This window comes from Pogona vitticeps, chromosome 7, assembly GCF_051106095.1.
Source record: "Pogona vitticeps strain Pit_001003342236 chromosome 7, PviZW2.1, whole genome shotgun sequence".
Lineage (NCBI taxonomy): Eukaryota > Metazoa > Chordata > Lepidosauria > Squamata > Agamidae > Pogona > Pogona vitticeps.
In genome coordinates this window covers 20216938-20237018 of record NC_135789.1, presented here as the reverse complement: position 1 = coordinate 20237018, position 20081 = coordinate 20216938, and the positions used below count along the sequence as shown (strand labels likewise).

At 45.1% G+C, this 20081-nt stretch overlaps 2 protein-coding genes across 2 annotated transcripts in view; both read left to right on the top strand.

Moving 5' to 3' along the window:
- LOC144583991 (uncharacterized) overlaps positions 1 to 20081 on the top strand; it is a 484560-nt gene that overhangs the window by 28356 nt on the left and 436123 nt on the right. The window lies entirely within an intron of this gene.
- The window catches only part of LOC144583992 (uncharacterized), a 130158-nt gene continuing 111568 nt past the window's right edge, over positions 1492 to 20081 (top strand). Inside the window, exons 1-2 of the mRNA XM_078378908.1 lie at positions 1492 to 1557; positions 2070 to 2366. Of these exons, the coding sequence (XP_078235034.1) occupies positions 2289 to 2366 (78 nt within the window). The 5' untranslated portion in view covers positions 1492 to 1557; positions 2070 to 2288. The remainder of the gene's footprint in view (positions 1558 to 2069; positions 2367 to 20081) is intronic.

Genomic DNA, 20081 nt, shown 5'->3' with positions numbered 1-20081 from the left:
TACACTGAACAGACTTAAAGACCGAAAATGTTTGTCCCGTTTGAGAGTTTCAAGTGAAATCGGACATTCAACTGCGAGGTCCCCTTGAACCACTTCCGGACTCCTGGCTCCCGGTCCACCAGGTTGCTTCCCATTCCATGGAGAAAGCCTTGGTAGGGGTATCCTTTGGCAGCACCTGAGCACAGCATTATTGGAGACAATGAAAATGATACTAAGGGGTCAACATCTGAGATTTATAGACCCCCCTTATAGGTAACATCTCAGTAAAACAGAACTGGGAGAAGTGATAGATAATGCAATATTAAGGACAAACTCTTATAGTTGGGTGGAAGGCACAGTCCCTTTCCTTAAATATAAGACACCAAGGTCTTAACACCCGTGACACCTTGCAGATACCCACTGAGCACAGCATTTCTCTCTGCACTGGGTCTTCTCCCCCCTTTTTAATTGATGAAAATCTGGGGTTGATACATAAATTCCTGCCTTCCGTCTCTAGCTGCTTAATTAGAAAGCATTTTGCATTGAAAAGATTCTCCGTCTCCCTCTATGGATAGATTGGCCTGTCAGCTAAGGCTGCAGAGGGACACCAGCGGACTTAAATTTTCTTCCCTTTGACATCCTTGTATTTCTGATGTAAATGAGAACAAGTAACAAATGCTTTCCTTCAAATGCTTTCCCATTAAAACTTGTGGAATAATATACTGGACAGGGGACTTCATTTTGCTTCACTGTAGAAAATTTACACTGCTTGCAATCAATGTCTCAATTACCAGATGTTTTTGCTGTAGATTTCTTTTCCTTGTTATATGTTAAAATGCAGTTAAAATATTTAAAAATCTACATCTACGTGTAGAAATCCCTTCATTAAACTGGCTTTGTCAATTTGTCAGCCTGCAATAATATCATTAAATGGAATTTTTACAAGTCTCATTTTACATTTAATGCTAATAACTATTTCCCCATAGCATTTAAAATATACCTCCATGTGCCATTTTTCCACATTTGTGCTATACAAAATGTTTTTAAAACCCCATTTGGCAGCCTTTCAATCAGGGAAAGCTTGCCCGAAGAGAAAGGTCTTTTGCTTGCTTGTGGAAGGAGAGCCAAGAAGGGGCCAGGCGGCCTTCCAGGGTCAGGGAGTTCCAGAGTCTCTGGGAGCAGCCACAGAGAAGGCTTATTTCTCGTGTCCCCCACCAAATGCACTTGTGAAGGTGGTGGGACTGAAAGGAAGGCCTCTCCTGAGGATCTTAAGCAGGCTCATAAAGGGAGATGCCTATTTTACCTCTCTGTCCACTCTCTGCTTTCACCCAGAACAGACTACAATATCCATTGTCCACAGGTATGGCCTGTGGTCCAGTTGCATGTGTTTGATCATGTTCTGTAGTTTCTCAACTTAAAGAGTTAACTAGGGCCGAATCGTCTGTTAACGATAACCCTCCATAGAAGATAATTCCTTAATTGCTTACTGGACTTTTCTCACCTCACAGAGCTTGCAAATTTTTTGTCCTCGTGTCAAGGTGTGAAGATTTGTGCATATACAGTGCTACAATAATTTAGGTGAGTACCGGAAAAAAATGCAATCCTGAAAATGTACATTGTGCTTTAAACATGAGGTTGGAACAGGTGTAAAAGTCACAGCAAAGCATTCAGCCAGCTTTTTAGCTAAGTCTGGAAGCAAGGTCAGGGCACTATAACATGGTTGTGCAAAAGATTTTCTTGTCTGACAGCAGAAGGTGCAAACAAATGGTAAGAAATACAAAACAAAGGAGGGGGGGGAATACCTCCTAAAGTGTGAATGGAGAAAATGGGCTCCAGACCCGATGAGCCCACCAGCATTTTATGCCCATGGCATGGTGCCCGCAGAGTGAAATGCTACCCAAGCAACTGGCTGATCCTGCAAGTGCAAAACAATCACTATTATGTGCTACGAGGGCAACTTGCCAGCTTCATAGAGGACAAGAGTCCTATTTTGCCACCTTGGCAAAAGTAATAGAGATTTCCATTGGAAAAAAATGTATAGGGATCAGTAACGTACTGCACCAGCAAAATTCTGTGGTTTACGTTTGAAGGGAAATGTAAACCACGGGGAAGAATATAAATACAGGGAAGCAAAGAAACATACAAGAAGAGGACATTCCACTGCCCACCAGCTGCCAACAACAAAGACCTCAGAGAGCAGGAAGGTGCCCTATACCGCAGCAGCAGCACGTTAGAACAGATGGAGGACGGCACTGGGGAACGCTCAGATTGGACCTGCTTTGACTTGGATTCTTTCCTCGGACGGGGTTATGGGCTCAACTGTCTCGGAGGCACCTTCCGACTCCTTGATTCTCGGATTCTCTGAAGATCCAAACGGCCTTCACTGGGTGAGCACCTCGAATCTTTTCATGTGTCTCTCATAATATGCTTAAAGGGTAAAGATTACTTATAGCCATAATGTTTGTTAGTTTTTAATGATGGGTTTTTGAGTGTTATTCTCTGCTTTTTAGACTATAGGCTCCTGCATTTTTAGAACGTGATTAAAATATTCTTATTGGTATTTCTAGTATTTTGGATTGAAATCAGACTTAAGTATTTGCCTGCAACTTAAGTTTAGTTTTCATATACAGTATTTTCAGGCATTTGTGCCTACATTTTTTTTCACAGCAGTAGGACTTAGGATGTTTTCTACAACTTTGAGGAGTGGTGGCACATATGGAACATAGAAGCAATGTAGATAAATTAAGCGCATAGAAATAGGCAACCTGATGTTGCCTGGGATTATTGCGACAATGAAAAGACTTATCCCTTGACACCCAGATGCATTTCGACATGTCTGGTTTCATTCTGGAATTAACCCTTTTTTCAAGGGTAGATGCCGGCTGTGGTGAACACAGGCTTCAGATTTTTCCCTAGAGGTCTATAAAGTTCTGTAGGGCGCAAGGAGATGTTCAAGCACCAGACTCTCGAATTCGTACTCTTAAGGAACTCTTTGTTTGCCAGTCTAATTTTTCCAGTTGTGCTGCTTCCGCACATTTTAGTATCTTTGTGACTTCACCGTAGTCTGTGAAATTGAATTCTGTTTTGTCATTTTATTGATTATTAGCAAGTTGTCCACAGAAACCTGTTATCTAACACAGACTTGAACCTGTGGAAGTCATGGTCCATCTTTGGTGGGAAACCTTCTCCCACAACCATATAGCAGAGGAACTTTTATTTTTAAATAAATCACTTGATGGAGATGCTTTGATTGTATTTCTGCCATGAGTGAAGGATTGGACTTGATGGCCTTGTAGGCCCCTTCCAACTTCACTTTCCCATGATTTCCCATGATAAAAGGTAAAACAAAATAGATGATTGTGAGGAATCCTCTCTTAGGCACCAGATACCAGGAAACATTCTTTGCTTTAAGAATTAGAAATGATCTGTTGTACTGGGAGAGCAATGATGGTGTTTCAGATAAACTCTGAAGGCCTGTCCCACCGGAAGGCCCGTGTCGTTGTTGGCATCAGTGGTCCGTGGCCAGGTCCACAGTGGCTGCCCTTTGAAGGCTGGCACTTCTTCCCAGAAGCCACCACTGCTTGTGCAGGCTTCCTCCTGTGCTTTGGCTACCTGGACTACCTGGCTTGGGCAGGGCAGACGGACCTCTTCCCACCCTGGAGAGGACATAGAGCCAAGACGGCGTCGGGTCCCCCAGAGCTTCTCCCTCCCTCCCTCCCTCCCTCCAGATGTTGTCAAGGGAGGATGATGGGTGCTGGTCTCAGCACAGCTTTGTTGGATAGTTTGAAACATGGTGGCCTGCTTTGACAAGTTGAGAGGCAGAAGGGCCCCCGTGAGGGAAGGATCCCCCTGGACGACTCCCCCTTTGTGGGACGAGGAGCAGAGAGACTGTGGGACCATCCAGCTCAAGGGCCCTCCCACATGTTCTGCGCATGGGCAGCAGATGGGGCTTCCCCCCCCCATGTCTGTCCCATTGGTTGCCAGGAGGCAGGCGTCTGCCCTCCATGCTGGTGCCAGGGTTTTTGGTACCCATAAAGCAGTGTCTGTTTTTATTCTGATCATGTTGTGTACAGAGCGGCTATTTCTTGTGTGACGAGGCTTTGGACAGAATTAGGCTTGACGGACAGATCGGTCAGCACCACCCCAAAGAGGAATACCCTTTCAGCCATGGGTTGTTAACAGTGGGTGAGATCCTGATCTCCCTGTGGAGGGATGAAAGGGCAGCCTGGTCAACAGGAGACAGATGGTCTCTAAGACCTCCACCCCTGTTGAGTGCATGGCACGTGCATGGCCTCCCTGACCTCTCTCTCAAACCACCTCTCTTCTCGGTCCAAAATGAGTCCGTCCGGGTCATCAAAGGAGTGTCCTTTGTCCTTAAATTGAAGGAACACACTGCAGGGATACGTGCTGTTTACCAAACCCCCTTTTGAGCTTTTCGGACACACCCGCTATAAAAGGAATGACCAGGTTCTTCCGTCTGCTTTGAGTCTCAGACTGTTCACTTGTCCTCCTGGTTTGGGACATGGCCTTGTTGAAGGCCCATTTTGGATATCCACAGGCCTTAAGGGCTCTCCTCAGAGGTCCGGTGAAGGCCTTAGATATGATCTGTCTCCTATAGAATCATGTTGCCCTTTCATCCCTCCCCAGAAAGATCAGAACCACACACACCAGAAAGACCACCGTTAATGACGGTTAACAACCCGTGACAATGGGTGGAGAAGGACTGCAGAAGTGGGATTATCCCTCACCCCCAGCCCTTTGTCCTTCTGAGGAGCCTATTTGGACCAGGGGGAAGTGAAACCAACCTGGAGGATCTATCCGGGGGTCTCCTATCAACTCTCCTCAGACTGAAGAAGCGACTCAGAGGAGTAGTGAAACATTTCAACCTAATAAGAAGGAAGCCCAGTTGCCATGACCCGACCCAGAAAGCACCTTTGAAATGTGCCTTTGAGGTTTCAGGAGATGCTTTAAATTCCCCAAAGATCAATTTAACGTCCATCACCAACTCTGTTTTAATTAGCGGCATTAGGTCTTAGGTCTGCTTTCAGCGAACTGTAGGATTTGGCGACTGAGCCGCAGCTGGTTTGGATGGGCCACGTAGTCCCTTTCCCCTCCTCTCTATAGTTTTGAGGTTTGTTTTTAAAACCTTATCCTGATCCATTTCATAATATGTTTAATAATATTTTAATAGCATAAATGCATGCATTCTTAACTTTACTTTGTTTTTTGTTTGGGATATAACTTACTAAAGAGATATGAGTATGGATGAAGCCTTTGGGGACCCGGCAGGTGTTCAGGACATGAGCCGGTGGTCCTCCAGTTTAGCGCTGGGTGAGAGATGGGTTGTCTGAGAGGGGTTTTTAAATGGATTGTTGTGCTCTGTTAGGTTTGAATGTGTTTTTAGTATTGATTTTATTTACTGTGTTTAATATAATACCTTTTAAGTCCTATTTTAATATTTGCATTTTGTTGTTGTTTAGTCATTAAGTCATGTCCAACTCTTCATGACCCCCTGGACCAGATCACGCCAGCCCCCCCCCCCGTCCTCCACTGCCTCCCAGAGTTGGGTCAAATTCATGTTGGTAGTTTTGATGACCCTGTCCAGCCATCTCATCCTCTGTCCTACCCTTCTCCTCTTGCCTTCAGGCTTTCCCAACATCAGCGTCTTTTCTTTATGCTTTTAAAATGTAAATGTTGTCTTTTTAATGATGCAAACTGCAAAGGTAGGATAAGAATATTTAACATAAAATAAAATAAACTGGTAAGAATAGCTGAAATCTGGGAGCAGGTTCCTACACTGATCCTTATAGGATCCATGTAAGAGACTGAGGAGTTGCCTCAGAAAATCCCCACTGATTTAATGGGCCTTCTCTAGTTGTGACATAGCAAGGTCACATGTGGCAGAATCGCCCATCTCTGCTTTGGGTGCTCAGACAATGAAGGGGAGATAGGATGGCCCTCGAAAAGCTGTCCTACAGGGGAGGAGCAGGATCTGTCCTCCATCATCCCAGAGTGCAGGACACGCAACAATGGGAACAGGTTAAAGGATGCCAGATTTAGGCTGAGCATGTCAGGAAAAAACTTCTTTACTGTTAGAGCAATGATGGAACCCATGATCTCGGGAGGTGGTAAGCGCTCCAACACGGGAGGCCTTCACGAGAATATTAAGACAACCGTCTGTTGGATCTGCTTTGATTTGGATGCCTGTCTTGAGCAGGGGGTTTGGACTCACTCAGTGGTCTTGGAGGCCCCTTTCCAATTCCATGGTTCTAGGATTCTGTGCTGATGGATTCGATGTGCCCTCATTTCCCAGCCGTGGCCAAGTGGGCACCGAGATGAAAGCTGTGAATCAGGAACATCTGGGAAGTCATGGGCTTCCTCTCCCCATGTGTATTATCGTCTATGGTTTTGGAATAAAAACTGGAAGATCGGCCAAGGGAGCCAGACAAGTGTTTGTCAGATCCTGCCCTCTGGACAGGTGTTAGAAGGAGAAGGTTGCGAAATGAGTTCTTGCTGCTCCTCAGCTTTTCTCTCTTGTCCCCCTTGGGAAGATAATTCACTGCTCATCACCTGTTTTCTCTGGGCAAACAATGAGCAGCTAATATCTTCTTGCAACAGCACAGTTCTTTTGTGATGGATAACAACCACAGAACATAGTTATTAAATGATAAACTTCATCCCTCTGTTCCATAATGTTCACAGCGTTTTTGCTTTTCATTACATTGTGCTTTTGCTTTTGATTTTTTTTTAGAGAAGTATTTTATGCCAGCCACCTGCTGCTGCTGCTCCCACCACACACACACACATACACAGAGAGAGAGAGAGAGAGAGAGAGAGAGAGAGAGAGGGAGAGGGAGAGGGAGAGAGAGAGGTTAACTTGTGTGCATGCATTTGCAATTATACATGGACGCCATGTACATCCCATGTAGCTCAGTGAGTTTTTTGCAACATACATACAGAACAGGGGGAGCTGTAACAGCAGGTATTTGCAGGCTTGGGGGACCCGGGAGAAATCATCATGCAAAATAAGTTTAGAAACACTTTCCGGCAACAGTCTGACATTTCACATAGGAAAATGCATTAGCCATGATCATGAATGGACTGTAATACTAACTTTAAAAATAATTAAGTTGTTGAAGCTACAGGCGAAGGAGTGAAAGGACCCTAAAAATAATTAATTCGCTAAAGCTACAGGCAAAGGAGTGAAACGACCCTCCATTAAGTTACAGTTGTGATGCAAAATCCCTACTTTTCCTTCAGGGGGGAGTATTGATGACAAGTTGTTCATGGTGTGTCAGGAGTCCTTTCCAAGGGGTGAAAAGAAGACCCCTGGGGGAACTCAGGACCACCCTCAGTGTTGTGTTGTGACTCTTGCGAAATGTCAAGTATGTGAGGGCACAGAGGTGCCCTAAGAAGTCCCAGGATGTGCCAACTGGTGTGTTTCCTCGTCAGTTAATTAGGCTCCCAACTGTTGTAACATGTTTCACAGGTATCATTTTTCTTCCTTCCTTTTTTGAATGCTTTGCACGGTGTCAAGGATATAAAATAGCTTCATCTTTTCAGCCAATTGCTCTATAATCATCTTTCATTCCAGCAGCATCTGATTAAAAACGGATTAGAAACGGAAGGGCGAAAGAGGAAGGCGCCTGTCTCTCAAGTTCAGGGTGGGGGGATCCAAAACCCAGATGGGTCCCCCCAGGTGGAGGTCCATAGTCAGCTTCATGTGCGCGCGCGCGCACGCGCGCACACACACACACACACACACACACACACACACACACACACACACACACACACACACACACACACACACACACACACACACACACACACACACACACACACACACACACACACACACACACACAAAATTAACCCTGAACCAGCAGCAGGAGCAACAAAGTACCTTATCAGTGAATATTTGACTATTTGCATTCATTCAGAATATCCACTGGTGGGGTCATTTGCTACAAACAAAGCGTGGAAGCCTGACTCCACCTGTTATCCCTGAGTTGCCGGTTGGGTAGCTAGCTCAGTACAGTATGTTAGGTTTCTGGCTGCGGAGCTGGAGGTTGGGCGTTCCATTCCCACCACTTGCCGCCGCCACCACCCCGTGCCTCCCAGAAGAAGAGCCAGCCTGGGTAGCCTTGGGGTCCAAGCGGCGTGGGCACCCCCGGAGGAGGGGAAAAGGAAACCGCTTCCGAGTCCTCTCGACTCGGAAAACTCTTGTTGTTCTGCCTGAGTAATGTAGACTCCTTGAGTCCATGAATGATGTCCGGGCCAATTTCTGCTTCTCTAGAGTGCCCATAAACATGCCCGATCTTTTCTTGAACCTGAAAAGTTCATCGTCCAGAGAACGGTTGCTTGGACAGCAGGACTGAATATTACCGGCCAGGCTTGGCGTGGCTTCTTTGGTGTTGGCCCCCTCGCTCCTCGGCTTTCGGCAGCACCGATAGGTGGCCCGTTTGAGGTCTGCCTTGAGCTCCCAGAAAACGGCCGTAACATCTCACAAAATATTGTTTCCACCTCTATCTAATAGAGCTGTTACCTATTGATAAATTAGTCAATTTATCAGCGGAAGGAGCGTGAGTGCATTGCACGATAGGTGAGTTATGGCCACAAACGCCCTGTGTTTATTTAATGAATTGATCTGCAGGTCACAACAACACAACGGAACCTGAAACATGCAGAATTCTGGGACTCAATTTTATTGCATTTCTCTAAATCCCACCTGTTTTCCTCTCTCGTTCTTTGAGGGTATTGATGCATCAAAAACTGTTTCTTCTTGCATGGAAATGTGCGTATGAGGTTTTGCTGTACCTTTTGTATAATGTACTCATTTATTTACATACTTTTCTTAATTAGCCAGTTTTTCTACATGCTAGTGATAACAATATTTATTTATTATTACGCATTTAAAATATTTTTATCCTGCTGTTCGCTTTAAAAGTACCCAGAACAGCTTACATCATTAAAAGACAGGAATAAAGCTAAAAACAGTGAGTATACAAATACTAAAAAGGATCAGATGAATACTGTACTAAAAAAAACACACCAAAAAAGTGACACCAAAACACATTCAATACAGTAACATACAGCCATCCATTTAAAAAAAGCCTACTCAGGAAGCCAGTTGCTCAGGGGAAGCCTGCCTGAAGAGAAAGGTCTTTTAGCGGCTTGCAGAAGGAGAGCCAAGACGGGGCCAGCCTGGCCTCCAGTGGGAGGGAGTTCCAGAGTCTTTGGGAGCAGCCACTGGGAAGGCCCTGCCCTGTGTTCCTGTGTTCTCGCCAAATATACTTATGGAGGTAGCAGGACTGAGGGAAAGACTCCCCTGATAACGATGTAAGAACAAACAATAACAAGAAATGAATAGGAAGGATGAAGAGCAACTATTCAAATATCAGTCTTATTCTGAACTGAATGGAAGCATGACTGCACATCTGATCTTTAAGAAGATCAACAAGAATCCTAACGTTAGAGAGACAAGAGGAACAAATCACAGCAGAGACTCGAACAGCTCCGTCTAGAAAGGACAGGTAAAAGCGTGACCTGGGAGTGGGAGAGAGGAACGTTCCCGGCCTCCAAGATCCATCACAAATACATTCTGGAACAGAATCAAGATCATAAATACGGTTTGATAGGTGGAGGCAAATGCCCTGAGCTCCTAGCAATTAAAAACTCATTAAAGAAGAGTTAATTCTGAACATACAACCGATCTCTCATTTGATCAGGGTGAGTAGTTAAGCGCAGTCATCTCCTCGCATCGTGGCCTTTTTGACTGCCAGAACAATAAATTCACATCAGGGCAATTTGCTTTACAGCCAATCTAAAGGCGGTAAAACTGGGAGGCAGCCAAAACGTATCAGCCACTTCTTTTTCTGCATTAAGGCTCCCTCCCTCTGCAATTACGCACAGCCGCCTTTTGATTTGTTGTTGGCGCACTCCAGATTCCATCCTCCTTAAATTAACCATGGTGTTTGGGGAGGGTGGGAATTGTAGTCAAACAACATCTGGAGAAGAGTGGGAAAACCTGCTTGAGGCTGAGGGAGAAGCGTTTTATCTTCATTAGGGACATGAAGGGTATGAATTGAATTTGTCATCCTTGTCCGCAGAGGCTGTCTTGCCCCAACCAGGAATTTGAAAGCCCAGCCAGTTTCCCTGCCTCCAGAGAGAGCGAGATGGATCATAGATTGAGACTTTTTTTTCCATTAAAGTCTCCTCGTTGTTGTTCTGTGCTGTCAAGTCGTAACTGACTTGCAGTGACCCTAACAGGGCTTTTAGGGAAAGTGCAGTATTGAAGGAGTGGCTTTGCCAGTTCTGCACCCCCAGTGAATTTCAATGGCCGAGTGAGGATTCGAACCCAGGCCTCCCAAGTCCAGGTGGTGCAAGGCTGAGAAGGAGCCATTCGGGCTCCTACGGTGTTGCTGGGCAGGATGTGAATCAGTGGTCTCTGTTCTCTTTTAGCGTCAAGCCTGGGGGAGCAGAGGAGAAGCAGAGAGACCCTCAGGAGGGGGCGGGCTGGGGCAGCAGCTTTGTAATCCCCAGAATCTCTTGGCCCAAGCTCAAGGTAGGGGTGTACATGCTCATCCCCATCTCCTCCCTAGTTTTGCGCTACTTTTCTTGAGTCCACTTTGTTTAATTGTTAAGTTGTGACCAACTCTTTGTGACCCCCTGGACCAGAGCATGCCAGGCCCTCCTGTCTTCCACTGCCCCTTCTGGAGTTTGCTCAAATTCGTGTTGGTCACTTCAATGACACTGTCCATCCATCTTGTTCTCTGTCGTCCCCTTCTCCTCTTTCCTTCACACTTTCCCAACATCAGGGTCTTTTCTAGGGAGATTTCTCTTCTCATGAGATGGCCAAAGTATTGGAGCCTCAGCTTCAGGATCTGTCCTTCCAGTGAGCGCTCAGGGTTGATTTCCTTCAGAATGGATAGGTTTGTTCTCCTTGCAGTCCAGGGAACTCTCAAGAGTCTCCTCCAGCACTACAGAGTCCACTAGCAATGTGGACATGCAAAGGTGAGAGGGGCTGAGGAAAGGCAAGACCATCACACCAATGGAGAGCCGCGGGCTACCTCGCCTGACCCATGGACCTAGCTTGGTGGCAAAGGGGCTTGAATCATTCAGAGAAGCTATGGGCTATGCCGTGCAGGGACACCCAAGACGGACACGTCATAGTGGAGAGTTCTGACTCAGCGCAATCCACCTGGAGCAGGAACTGGCAAGCCACTCCAGTATCTTTGCCAAGAAAACCCCATGGACAGAAACAAAAGGCTAAAAATATGACTCTGGAAGATGAGCCTCTCAGGTCGGAAGGCGTCCAACATGCTACTGAGGAAGAGCGGAGGACAAGTACAGGTAGCTCCAGAGCTAATGAAGTGGTTGGACCAAAGCCGAAAGGACGCTCAGCTATGGACGTGCCTGGAAGTGAAAGGAAAGTCTAATGCTGCAAAGAAAAATACTGCATAGGAACCTGTAAGATCTCTGAACCTAGGTAAGCTGGATGTGGTCAAACAAAAGATGTTGATGTTGAAAGGTCTGCCTTGGATTCGTATTGACATCATTCTATCATTTTTGAGATTATATCCCCTTACAGCTTTTCCCACTCTTTTGTTGACTATGAAGGCTACTCCATTCCTTCTATGGGATTCTTGCCCACAATAGCAGATATGATAATCATCTGAATTGAATTCGCCCATTCCCGTCCATTTTAGTTCACTGACGCCCAGGATGTCAATGTTTATTCTTGCCATCTCCTGTTTGATCACATCCAGCTTACCAAGGTTCATAGATCTTACATTCCAGGTTCCTATGCAATATTTTTCTGTCCAGAAATACAGGCTGTACGTCAGGATGATCAGATGTTACGGCACATCCAGTTGCTTCAGAAGGATCCATAATTTTCCATAACCAACACAGCTTTTATTATAATCAATAAAAAGGACCTCTTTTCTTCTGAAATTGTCCGGTGTGCTCCATCAGCCAACATATATTTGCTTTCCCCTTTTTTTGAATGCAACATCAGCATCTGGCATTTCTTGTCCCTTATTTTATAAATGGCTTTGTTTTAAAACCTTGAGCATCATCACGGGGAATTTACGCAATGGTTCTATAGATACCATCGCTCTTTGGCCTCTGCTTTCTTCGGAACTGGAATTAGGTTGAATGTTTCCAGTTGGTGAGCCTTTGTTTTGCTTTCCAGATTTGTTGGCATGTTCTTGATCGGATTTTGATAGATTCAGTTTTTGTTGGTTCAAACGCCTGCATTGGTGTACTACTCCTTCCTTAGCATGCATGGGGACACAGAAAGGCTGCCTTATGCTGAGGTCAGAGCATTGGTCTTCTTAGCTCAGGATCGCCGTCTTTGACTGGCAAATGACTTCCCAGGGCTTCAGGTCCTGTGTTGCCTTGAGATCCCTGGTATTCCTCAGGGGTTTTTCACCCAAGTACTCAGCAGGCCTGACCCTGCAGTTCTTCTGAAATCAGGACAATCAGATCTGTATGGTGGTTTTCCAGCTTCGCTCAAAGCCAAAGAAAGAACAAGGAAATGGTAGATCTGCCGAATGGACAGGATAGGGAATTACTAAGATGCAGTATGGAAGAGGGCAGAACTGGTGAATTCCTCCTTTGCCTTTGTTTTTGGACAAACGGAACACAGTGCGCCCCCCCCCCCATGTAAAAAAGGAATAAAGATGGAAATGGGAGGGCTTCTGTCCCCATTGGACAGAAACAAAAATGGGACAGGAGTTCCCAGCAAGCCTAAGTGAATGTAGGTTTCCGGGCCCAGATGAACCCAATGCAACACCATTAAAAGACTGAGGATATGGAACCTCTCTCATCAGGCAAGCCTTGCCTCAGTAATTAAGCGACCTGTCTATGTGATTTTTAGATGGATTGTGATGTAGTACTGCATTGACTGGATCTCTAGTGCTACTTGTGTTTTCCATTTTTTGTGTTCTCCATTTCTCAGAGTGGCATTTTCTAAAAATATTTGTATATTTATTGTTCTTAGCTCCAGTATTGTAATTTAATGTTGTGAGATACCTCTTTACTCATGGTTCTTAGCTTCAAATGCTATCCTTTAGTGATGTTAATCGCCATTGTATACTCTTTGTTTTCAACTTCAAATATTGTCTTTCAGTGTTGGAAGCCGCCTTGGGTCCTTTTCAAGGAGAAAGCTGGGTAAAAATATTTTAAATAAACAAATAAATAAATAGATAAACAATCTTTGAGAATTCCTGGAGAAAAGCTGATGCTGTGAGCAAATGTCCCTGTCTTCAAAAAGTAGAAGAAAGAAGACCTGGGCAACTCCTGAACGGTCAGATGGGCATCAATGTCAGGAACAATCAATTACAGCCAGACACTGATTTCTAAGACTCAGGATGGGCTTCTTAAAAACAAGTCAGTCCAGGGTTTCTTAAAAACAAGTCATGCCCGACTAATCTTGCCTCATTTTTTTTTCTAGAATCACAAGGTTGGTAGATTAAGGGGAATGTACAAATGTACTGTATCTTGATTTCAGCATGCCTTTTGACAAGAGGTCCATTATGAAATTCTTGCAGCCAAGCCAGTAAAAAGTGGGCTGTGGTTAGGTGGACTTGTTGGTGGATGACTGGCTGCACCCAAAGAGTGCTCACCGTTGGCTCCTTGAAACGGCCTGACAGGTTTGATGCCACAGGGTTCAGTCCTCGGCCTGGCATGGCTCCATCTCTTTATAAACAGCTTGGAACTACTTGTGGATGGGGTGCTCCTTCAATCTGCAGGTGGCACCAGATGACGACTGACTCAGGATCCAAAGGGAACTTAGATTTAAAAAAACAGGATGTGTTTTCATCTGAGAAGTTCTGTTCTATATCTACTGTGCTTCGGTCAGACCTTGCCTCGAGTATTCTGTCCTGTTCTGGTCAACATAATTTGAGAAGGACCTTGAGAAGCTGGGACACATCCAGAGGAGAGCAACCAAAAAGACCTATGAGGAAACCAATTTCTATGAGGAAAGGCTGAGGGGACATGGCACGTTTAGCCGGGAGAAAAGAAGCCAGGAGGCAGTAGGATGGCTCTCTTCATGGGTTTGAAGGGATTTTGTGGAATCTAGAGCAGGCATTTTCTTTTTCAGTAATGGAGTCAAGGTACAAAGAAGGAGATTTGACTAATATAAGGGAGAATTGCCTAACTATGAGAGGGGTTTGACAACGGAATCAACTCGTACGGGGCTGGGCTGAACTCTGCATCATTGGGGATTTTTTAAGGCACCTATGGGGGATGCGTTAGGTTTCCTGCACCGGCAGGCGGTTGGGCTTGATGACCATTGGAGTCCCTTCCAGCTCTACAGATCTCTGATTCTGGGACAGTGGTATTGAATCCAAAGCAGACCATCGTCTAACCTGTACATCAGGATAGAAGATGCTCTGGATCTGATCAAGGTGCTCCAAAATATGGGCCCCTAGGCCACTTGAACTCCTTTAAGCACCCTTGGCAGTTTAACCTTGAATGTAACTCACTGGGCGTGCAAAGGTAGATGTAAATGTCCTAGCCATGTCATGGTAAGGAGAAAGTGGTAAGAGTCACTGCAGTCGGCAGAACGGCCCTCAAAGCATTTCCAAGGTGTGTGTGTTTAGTCGTTTAGTCGTGTCCGACTCTTCGTGACCCCATGGACCAGAGCACGCCAGGCCCTCCTGTCTTCTACTGCCTCCCGGAGTTGTGTCAGGTTCATGTTGGTTGCTTCGCAGACACTGTCCAGCCATCTCATCCTCGGTCGTCCCCTTCTCCTCTTGCCATCACACCTTCCTAACATCAAGGTTTTTTCCAAGGACTCTTTTCTTCTCATGAGATGGCCAAAGTACTGGAGCCTCAGCTTCAGGATCTGTCCTTCCAGTGAGCACTCAGGGTTGATTTCCTTTAGAATTGATAGGTTTGTTCTCTTTGCAGTCCAGGGGATTCTCAAGAGCCTCCTCCAGCACCACAATTCAAAGGCATCAATTCTTCGGCGGTCTGCTTTCTTTATGGTCCAGCTCTCACTTCCATACATCACGACAGGAAAAACCATAGCTTTGACTATTCGGACTTTTGTTGGCAAGGTGATGTCTCTGCTTTTCAAGATGCTGTCAAGATTTGTCATCGCTTTCCTCCCAAGAAGAAGGCGTCTTTTAATTTCAGGGCTGCTGTCTCCATCTGCAGTGATCATGGAGCCCAGGAAGATAAAATTTGACACTGCCTCCATATCTTCCCCTTCTATTTCCCAGGAGGTGAGGGGACCAGTGGCCATGATCTTAGTTTTTTTGATGTTGAGTTTCAGACCATTTTTTGCACTCTCCTCTTTCACCCTCATTACGAGGTTATTTAATTCCTCCTCACTTTCTGCCATCAGAGTGGTATCATCTGCATATCGGAGGTTGTTGATATTTCTTCCGGCAATCCTAATTCCGGCTTGGGTTTCTTCCAGTCCAGCCTTCCGCATGATGTATTCTGCATATAAGTTAAATAAGCTGGGGGACAATATACAGCCTTGCCGTACTCCTTTCCCAATTTTGAACCACTCAGTTGTTCCATGACCAGTTCTAACTGTTGCTTCCTGTCCCACATATAGGTTTCTCAGGAGACAGATAAAGTGGTCAGGCACTCCCATTTCTTTAAGAACTTGCCATAGTTTGTTGTGGTCCACACAGTCAAAGGCTTTCGCATAGTCAATGAAGCAGAAGTAGATATTTTTCTGGAACTCTCTGGCTTTCTCCATAATCCAGCGCAGGTTAGCAATTTGGTCTCGAGTTCCTCTGCCTCTTCGGAATCCAGCTTGTACTTCTGGGAGTTCTCGGTCCACATACTGCTGAAACCTACCTTGCAGGATTTTGAGCATAACCTTGCTAGCGTGCGAAATGAGTGCAATTGTTCGGTAGTTGGAGCATTCTTTGGCACTGCCTTTTCCAATCCTCTGGCCACTGTTGGGTTTTCCAAACTTGCTGGCATATTGAATGTAGCACCTTAACAGCATCATCTTTCAAGATTTTAAATAGTTCAACTGGAATGCCATCACCTCCACTGGCCTTGTTGTTAGCCAGGCTTTCTAAGGCCCACTTGACTTCACTCTCCAGGATGTCTGGCTCAAGGTCAGCAACTACATTGTCTGGGTTGTCCGGGATATCCAAATCTTTCTGATATAATTCCTCTGTGTATTCTTGCCACCTCTTCTTGACGTCTTCTGCTTCTGTTAGGTCCCTCCCATTTTTGTTTTTTATCATGTTCATCTTTGCGCAAAATGTTCCTCTAATATGTCCAATTTTCCTGAACAGATCTCTGGTCTTTCCTTTTCTGTTATCTTCCTCTATTTCTTTGCATTGTTCATTTAAGAAGGCCCTCTTGTCTCTCCTTGCTATTCTTTGGAAGTCTGCATTCAATTTTCTGTAACTTTCCCTATCTCCCTTGCATTTTGTTTCCCTTCTCCTCTCTGCTATTTCTAAGGCCTCGTTGGACAGCCACTTTGCTTTCTTGCATTTCCTTTTCTTTGGGATGGTTTTCGTTGCTGCCTCCTGGAAAATGTTACGAGCCTCTATCCAAAGTTCTTCAGGCACTCTGTCCACCAAATCTAGTTCCTTAAATCTGTTCTTTACTTCCACTGTGTATTCATAAGGGATTTGGTTTAGATTATACCTGAGTGGCCCAGTGGTTTTTCCTACTCTCTTCAGTCTAAGCTTGAATTTTGCTATGAGAAGCTGATGATCAGAACCGCAGTCAGCTCCAGGTCTTGTTTTTGCTGACTGTATAGAGCTTCTCCATCTTTGGCTGCAGAGAATATAATCAATCTGATTTCAATATTGCCCATCTGGTGATTTCCATGTATAGAGTCGCCTCTTGTGTTGTTGGAAAAGAGTGTTTGTGATGACCAGCTTATTCTCTTGACAAAACTCTATTAGCCTTTGTCCTGCTTTGTTCTGAACTCCAAGGCCAAACTTCCCTGTTGTTCCTTTTATCTCTTGGCTCCCTACTTTAGCATTCTAGTCCCCTAGAATGAGAAGAACATTTCCAAGGGGTGGGACTAAAATCTCGCCATTTCTTTGCCAACAAGTGTAAATCTTCACTGTGCACATCGATTGACGCTTAGCCCATATAAATTGGTACCTGGAGGGGGGGGGGTCCACCAGATTACACCAGAGTGTCTCATTCATCTCCTTCAAAGCCAGCAACGAAGTTATCTATGTTAAGGAGGGAACTAATTGATTCCTGGCCATTTTCCATTTGGAAAGCTCTTCATTTTTTAATGTTTTCACTGCTCAGCATTCTTCGCAGATTTTTCCTTTATCATCTACATTTTAGCCTGCCACATTAATCTTATAAAACAGTTTTTCCTCCCTGCAATTAAGCCAGTCTATGAGAAATACCGTTTGCAGCATTCATTTCATTCTCTCAGAATAATGCTGTGTATAATATTGTGATGGAGGCCCTGTGCTTTGTGGAGACATGATCAAGACAGTTGGTGAAAAAATATGGAGCACAGCACTTCCCTAATTGAAATGGTAATCACCTTTGAATGGATCGGCTTGCCCGCGCTCTTTTAACAACATCAGTAATGACTGGGGGAGGTTGGGGGGGGGTCATCGTTTTAAGAATGAGGCAGTGGCTCCCTCCATTTGGGGCTTTGATTTTGATCTAAAAGCTGTTGTTTTCAGATCTATTAATTTTAAAATATGATCACCCCGCTTTCTCCTTGAAAAGGACTCAAGGTGGCTCACATCCTTGAATGACAATCTTTAAAGCCGAAAACAATGAGTATACCAGGGTGGTTTGCATCATTAAAAGGCAAGGCGTAAAACTAAGAACAATGAGGCAGTTCAGGACTGTTTAATTATCAGGCCATGGGAGAAGGGAACCGTACTAAGACTGCAGACTATGGAAGAGGGCCAAAGCGGTCACAGGGTAGAATTGGGCCCGTCTTTCTACCTAGAAAGAGAAGAGATCTGTGGGCAGAAGGGTATTTTGGCGCATCTGCTTGTTCCGGGTTTGGGAACCTCCAGAGCCCTTGGTCTCTTGGCGGTCGGAAAGGGCCAAGGGTTTGACTTGGTAAGGGGAACTGGCATACTTGTCTGAACGTCTTTTTGTCGTTAAGTCGTGTCCGACTCTTCGTGACTCCACGGACCAGAGCACGCCAGGCCCTCCCATCTTCCACTGCCTCCTGGAGTTGGGTCAAATTCACGTTGGTCGCTTCGATGACATGTCTGAACGTCTTAGGCAGTGGATATCTCCCTAATCCATTATTTCCTCACTGCAGGCGATGCCTCCACCAATATCCATTGCAGATACTGTATTCCACTCTGTCCTTGCGTTCCTTATGAAAAGGAAGATGAGGCCCGTTTTAGAACTTGTCTGATATCTGTGCATTTTTTAGGAATGCCATGAAGATCTCCAACCCCATGATGTGAGAGGGGGGCTTCTCTCCTCTCCTCTCCTTTCCCCCTGCATGGAAGTCTCCCTGCACCTGGCAACTTTCAGGTCTTCCCCCAACTGGTCATCAGCAATCAAACCACCCCAACCACAGAGTGTGCTGTACAGCCCTCCTTTGGATGTTTGGCCCCTTTTCCCCTTGACTTCTTCCCCCCTCCTGCTTCCTACTTGGTTTCCAGCAAATATGTTCTTTGAAAGTTCTCGATCCGTTTCCAGAAATATTAGGGTTCAACGGAGAACTACAAAGAAAGAAGGTACTGTTGAAATTAATTTTGCGAATATTGTATAATTATATTTATTTTGAATGGGAGTTGTACAAAAATGCAGTAATGAGAAGGGGAGAGAGATCCTAAGACAGAGAAGATGGAGTCCTATGATTTCTTCAGTGCTGATCATCCAACCACGAAGGCATATGAACATAGAATTGTGTTCTGCAGCCAGTGCTTTCTCTTCGTTTGTGTCGGAAGCACGACTGTACAGTTAATAAATAACTCAGCTAATTTTTACCCAAGAACCGGCAACACCAACACCATTGGGGGCAGTTGACATCAGATCTTCCATGATTCATGGTGAGAGGCTCAGAGTTCACCGAGATTGCATAGAAGTCTATTGGTGCATAAGCCCCATTTTCTTAGAGTCCACTTACTTACTTACTTACTTACTTACTTACTTACTTACTTACTTACTTACTTACTTACTTACTTACTTACTTACTTACTTACTGTTCATCTGATGTGAGAACACTCTAGGCCATGTACAACAGAGAATAAAGCCGGTAATCATAATACACCAAAATAATAAAACAAACAAAATGAAAATAACCCAAAATACAACTACAATGAAATGAAATGAAATAAATATAATTCAAAATTACAGCCATTAAAAATAGGCACGGCCGACGGCTAGTGACTATGTTATACTCAGCAGCTACTAAGTTTGAATGGTTTGAAAAACCTGCCTAAATAAGAAAGTTTCCAAATGTCTCTTCAAAGTGAGACCAGAGAAGGGGGCGGGCGAATTTCTGATGGCAGTCCATTCCGTAATGGAGAAGGCCCAGTTTAGTTCTGCCGGCTGATTAAAGGTCTTCCAGGGGACTCCTCCGCTCTCCCTGGAGCCTCCCGGGACGTGGGTGGGGGGCAGAGAGGCTTTCCTGGGGTCCCATTCATTCTAAGTGGTGGGTCGTCCCTTTCCCCCAAACTTGGCTCTTGAGACTCTCTTATAAGAAGATCAGAAAAATACTTCTCCTTGACTTTAACGTGGGGTGACCGGATGGTGACTGAAGAGGGTATGGTCATTTGATGTGGCTATTAGCTGCTGCCTCTCGTTGTACGGCTCTGGGTGCAATGCCGGCTAGGTTTTTATCCCTTTGGGCTGGCCTCAGGGATCCCGTCATGGTTCCACAGCTTCCACGGAGTTCTGCCTGGACTGAACGTCTACGATATGGAGCTGGTGCCTTCGCCAACAGAGTGGCAGAAGGCCAAGGGTGTCGTTTCTTGTGTTTTGCTGTGTTTCTTACTGGTCAGATAGGTCTGAAGTGACACTTTTCTCATAGGTCTAAACACCTACAGTATGTGTTGAGGGATAAAATAAGAATCTTAACTGGACATTCTTCCAGGTAACCTGGAGTTCCCAAGTCTTCCTCTGAAATGAAAGGCATATGTTAAAGTGTTTGC